The sequence below is a fragment of the Pollicipes pollicipes genome, unplaced genomic scaffold, assembly GCF_011947565.3.
Source record: "Pollicipes pollicipes isolate AB1234 unplaced genomic scaffold, Ppol_2.1 Scaffold_6052;HRSCAF=7182_pilon_pilon_pilon, whole genome shotgun sequence".
Taxonomy (NCBI): domain Eukaryota; kingdom Metazoa; phylum Arthropoda; class Thecostraca; order Pollicipedomorpha; family Pollicipedidae; genus Pollicipes; species Pollicipes pollicipes.
In genome coordinates, this window is record NW_023596805.1 from 14,508,017 (window position 1) to 14,513,774 (window position 5,758).

The following is a 5,758-nucleotide window of genomic DNA, read 5'->3' on the forward strand; positions in this document are numbered from 1 at the left end:
GAAGTGAGCTGGGCTTCTCTGTGCCAGATGACATTTAATATCATCAGTATAAGGTGATGCACTTGGCAGTGAGGGCATTAAGTATAAAATGGGACGCCAAGAGTTGGACCAGATCGCGGAAAGAAAAGGACTCAGGGGTTATCATTTCCAGGGATTTAAACGCTGAACGGCAAAGCGAAACAGCTAGGAGCAGAACACTTCGGATGCAGGGATTTATTAACAGAAATGTCCGTTACCAAGAGCACGAACGTTGTCAAAAGTTGTGCTTAGCTAATACCAGACCACAGTTAGAGAACTGTACGCATGCCTGGTCGCCATGCTTTCCCTAAGATATAGATAGGTTGGAAAGAGTACAGCGAAAACCGACTAGGATGATAGATGGGATTGGCGACTTGGAATACATGGATAGGTTTAGAGTCTTGGGGAGGTATTCTGTGAAATATCGTAGACTTAGAGGGATCTGACAGAGATATTCAAGATTATGAAAGGGATAGCCGAGGTAGATACACAGGGAGGATTCGGCAACAAATCAACAGGGGTGTAACACCAAACATTTCATATTTTGATGACTTTCCTTCCAAGGTTTTTTCATTTGCCCCGAATCTCAGTGCCATTTTAAGGAAGGTCAGGATAATGGTCGAAGAGCGCTTGTACGTTGTACATGTACATTTATACATACGAAGAGCATTGAAGAGCCTCGGGCATCTGTACGAAGTCAGCTAACACACTCATCTCCCCGAGCCTATAACCCTATCAATAGTAAGTTGCATCACACAAAACTATTTGCCATAAACGTGCAATGAGGCGGTGCATCTTTTGCCTTCTAATTTTTTCCTCCCTTAATTTTCGAAACTGTGACAGCGTGACAAAAAGTTGCGTGACCTATTTGAATCTTTGAATAGTGAAAATGTTATTTTGCTAAATGCACGAATAAGGAGCAATTATTCTTTTATCACACGAACGAACAAAAAAGACGCATTTTTACTCAACAATGCTACATATTCGATCCAAAATAGCAATGCGCATATGTTTTTGCATTTCCTCTACTAGTTGTGATGTGTGTAAGGGATGTTCCATTGCCGAAGCAAAACTCAATGTCGTCAAGCATGTCACTGGGTGAAAAGATGCACCATGTGACAGTATTTTTGTAATACAAGTGTATAAATGTGTCGGGATAAGGCGGGTCCCCCGGCTCCCGGCAAAACTGAACCAAAATTTCATTGCCATAAGACAAAAATAAGCAAGTAAAAATATGGGAACGGCTAAAACAGGAACATTTACGTTTCTCTCCTCTCAGTTTATCTCCACAGGCCGCTTGACCACGGCAGGGTCACAAAGTTGGGTAGGGAGGGGGCACGCAAGGCTGTGAAGGATGCAAAAAAATGCACGGGTTGTGTCTTTTGATGAATTGAAAGGAGAGTATGTGTCAGTATTTCCGCAGTCGCAATCGGATGGTGATAAGCTGTGTTTTTCCTGTCCACCTCTCACGCCGCGGGAATAAAAAGCTACGAGTGCAAGGAATGTCATCTTATCTGGCGGGGCCCCAAAGGGTGTTCCCGTGTACATGACCTGGAAGAACAGCCAACTACAAAATTCGCAAAGTCTCTTGCCGAAGGTCCCTAGCGTGAGGAAAGGTCTAAGCATTCCTGACGCGGACAACGAGAAAGTAAAGATGTTTCACAGGTCGGATCAGGTCAGATGGATGTATCCGAGGAAAGGACAACACATGGGATTTTTCAGCGAAATTTGTTGTACAAGTTGGGTCATTTTGCCACGGCGTCTTAGGGGAACGTAGAAACAAACCGGTCAAATAATAGCACCCAAAAAATTGTCATGAACAAAAACAAAACCAGTTATGGAGACCTCACGATCGACACCACCCGGCGAAAGCGGTAGCGGAAATCGTTCCGACATTGAACATCAAACAACACTAGACATGTCTAACAGGCCTATCGCGAGTGTTCCGTTTGCAACCTGCATAAGGCCTTGTGGCTACCAGCCCGGGTTTCTATGACGGCCTTTAATAGCCGCGCACATCAATTTGCACGCTCTATTCCACGCCCAACAACGTTTGAAGCGACATTTCACTGACCCTGCGTCGATTACCGAAACCTGGTTTCAACAATCCACACCAAACTAAATATGATAATTATGCCCAAAGACAACATTATCCGCGGTAATAGAGCGAGCAAACGTATAAGAGCACGACTTTAGTTTCCCATTCAGTAAGGGAGGGGGGGGGGGGGAGGGTTTTGAAACTTCATGACGTTGAGATCAAAGAGGGTCAAATCCAGACAATTTTTCAGAGCTACACTTTCCCTACTCAGACACCCAGCCCCCCCCCCCCATCCTTACTTTGCGAAGCTACGCTTCTGTGATGGAGGATCAACGGCAGTGACATGCGACGGATTCTATTGCGAATGCGAATGGACTGCCAACAAAGCTAACAAACTCAAAGTTGAGGTTGAAGGAAAAATTTAGTGAAGTCCCTCTCTAGCAATATTTAAAATTAAGTTGGGCAAGTTCTGCTGGTTTGAATATCGCATTTATAGCTGAATTCAGGCAGCTCGGGTGGTAGTATTCGTTTTGAGAATGCGCGGAACCCGAGGTACACCAAATTCGATGGGCCCCATGTGGCTGTTTGTTATTCAGATGTCTTAAGGTCTCTTTATGTCTATCACTGTCTCGATTTTCCAGGACATAAAAGCAAACCTCAGACAATAGCGGAATGAGAGTGATCCATCGTAAAATCACTACCGTCAAATCACTAACGTCACAACATGCATACAACGGACACGTAAGGACGCTTCAGGAAATGTCGTCGCCTGAGGGTGAAAAAGGATATTCCAGAAGGAAGATTTTGCTGTGTGGATTACGAGCATTGTTTGTTGCGTAAGTTATTCAGTGCATTTGTGAGCAGTATCATTCATACGTATAAGACAGTAACAATGACCCTTCTTCGTCGAATAAAAACCAGGAGATATCTATATCGCCATTCTCCATTCTCCTACATTTCCATCCTCCTGGTTTTTTCTCGAGAAATAAGGCTATTACTACTGTCCTTTATATGTTGCTTGTTTTCTTTACTTTTCTTTTTGATGGGGGAGGTGACTTAGATCGCAGATTGAAGAGGGGAAGAGGAAAACACTCGAGGAGACGAACCTCTAAAGAGGACAAGGGCTTCAGCCATGGCTAGCGGAGCTAGAGATCGCCCTTTATTTGTTGTTCATGAACTCTGGCCGGTATTTTTTATATTTTTTTATCATTAACAATCGCAGTCAACCCCAGCCAGCGGCACGCCATCAACATCACACTGGGCGACGGGATATCTGCACACACACACAACGCACTGTTGACGGTACGGGAATAGACGAGGAGCTGGTGTATCCAAGGGTGCTGCCGTTACAGAGGGAAAAGGACGCTACAGTGCACTGTTGACGGTACGGGTATAGACGAGGAGCTGGTGTATCCAAGGGTGCTGCCGTTACAAAGGGAAAAGAACGTTACAGTGCACTGTTGACGGTACGGGAATAGACGAGGAGCTGGTGTATCCAACGGCGCTGCCGTTACAGAGCGAAAAGACGCTACAGTGCACTGTCGACAGTGCAGGGAAAGACGAGGATATATCCAACGGTGTGGCAGTCACAGATGGAGACGGACGCAATAATGTCATGTTGACAGTGTCAGAGAAGATGACAAGCTGATGTCCTCCATCCAAGCATGCAAACGTTTAAGTGGGGGAAAGATGCTACAATACTCTGTTGACAATGTGTGCGAAGACGAGAAGATCCGGTGGCGTAGTGGTTGGACTGCGCGTCTGCGTAATGAGTCAGCGTAAAGACCCAACGGCAACAATGACTAGTTAATACCCTCCATTCAAACATGAGGTCGTGACAGATGAGACGGCACGCTCCCATAAACTGATGAAAGTATCAGGACAGACGAGAAGGTCATGCCCTCCATCAAACGGTGTGGCCAAGACAGAGCATAGAAACGCTGTTGAAGGGTCCACCAATTCTCTGACCAAACCGGAGAGGCTTATCATCGAGCGGACTCATAGTCTTCTATCAATAGCACAGCTGTACCCCGTAATAACGGCACACAGCACCCACCGTCGGCTCTCGGGTGAAGAAATGGTCGACCATGAAGTCGACGACCTCCTCAAGCCGGTCTTGCTGCAGTCGCACGTACGTGATCTGGGGTTGATCCCCTGCCGCCGGCATGGCTTGCTGCGCCGGCACGCCAGCCAGCCAGTGCGGTGCCGCTGCAGACGACCCGCTCACGTCAGGCCCAAAGGCACGGTCAGAACAGAACACTGGCAACCGACGTTTGCGATGTAGGTTTTCACCAAACACGCCCAGTCCTGCAAACTTATGTCTCCTGTGGTTGGCGCCCACTGCCCTGCGTCATGCAGATAGAAATATATCCTTCCGTGCCAACATTCCGATGTCCGCACCATCCACGACCAAATGTCTCGAAACTCGAAAACTCAGATTGTTGAACCTACTGACAGTTCACAAATTCGCTTGGCAAATGGGCAGCGGCACAGTTCAGCCGACGGTGAAAAAGCATTATGACACGTCTCTTATATTGCACACAGAAGCCCGTCCAGAAATAGTCCCTGCCAACGCACTGTTCGCTGCCGGTCCGCGCAGCTCACCTGTAGTCGGCTGGCGGTCCGGCTCACGTGACGTCAGCCCCAGGGCTGGACGGGAGTGTATCGAGCGACGGCGGCTGGAGAGCTCTGCCTCCATCTGACGCCGCCCTCCCGGGCTCGGTCGGACGCCGTCGCGTTGGTCGGGCCGTGCGCCACTCTCCCGACACGACAGCCTCGGGGCTTCGGTTACCATGCGCCCCCGTGGTGCCGCCTTGGCAGTTGGCAGGCGTCCAGCCCCACCCCCATCCCCCGCGCTCAAGGTCATCACCCGCATGGGCAGGCAAGCTCCGGGCTCCGGGAGCAGGGCTCGAGGTGAGATTGCAAGCAAAATGCTTGTGGGGGAATACATCATTCTTATTCGTGATAAGGGATTGGCGCCCCCGGCAACAACGTATGCTATAGCAACGTATAAATAGGGTCCTCTGAGCAACTGGAAACGACCCGAAACCAATATGAAGGGCCCTTGAGCAACCGAGGATACCCCGGCAGGTTAACATTGGCCCCCACCAATAGCGTACAGAGCCTTTCAGGGGAGTGGGAACTATCTGTGGAGGGTACCTGATCACTCAAGAACGCACCTCCAGGCTTGCATATCGGGCTCCAACAACAGTGTACGGCCCTCCAAGCAAATGCAAAGAAATCGAGGGCAACGCGGAAGGCTCTTAGCGATCGGGTTGATCCGGAGATGGACATATAGGACCTCCGACAATAGCGTGGGCACTAGGGACAGTGTACTGAGTATTAAAACCTCCCCAACCACCACCGTTTCAATCACGCAAACAATTATTTTTGTCATGTGAGTGTTGCCATGCGTTTTTCCAGGTAGAACAAAGGCATGCAAGGTCAACTGAGGTCATCCAAGGTCAATGACCCATGTTAACAGCAGCGGATAGGCTAGATGAACAAGACGCGCGTGACCACCTTCCCACCGTGTTTGTGAAGCTGATGAAGTCTAATTGCATGTACCAGCGTACCTGTTCTCAGGTTATTGCAGATACATTGCTATGCGTCAAAGGGACCATGCATGATGCAGACAACAGATATGTGACCTCGAATACCTGTAGCCACACATTACACTACATTTGGCCACAGATTATAAAC

At 48.5% G+C, this 5,758-nt stretch overlaps 1 protein-coding gene across 1 annotated transcript in view; it reads right to left on the reverse strand.

Moving 5' to 3' along the window:
- LOC119104282 (uncharacterized) overlaps nt 1-4,821 on the reverse strand; it is a 5,996-nt gene extending 1,175 nt beyond the window's left edge. The window contains exons 1-2 of the mRNA XM_037227979.1: nt 4,661-4,821; nt 4,113-4,264 (exon numbers count right to left, since the gene is read on the reverse strand). Of these exons, the coding sequence (XP_037083874.1) occupies nt 4,113-4,264; nt 4,661-4,754 (246 nt within the window). The 5' untranslated portion in view covers nt 4,755-4,821. The remainder of the gene's footprint in view (nt 1-4,112; nt 4,265-4,660) is intronic.
- Between the last annotated feature and the right edge of the window lie 937 nt (nt 4,822-5,758).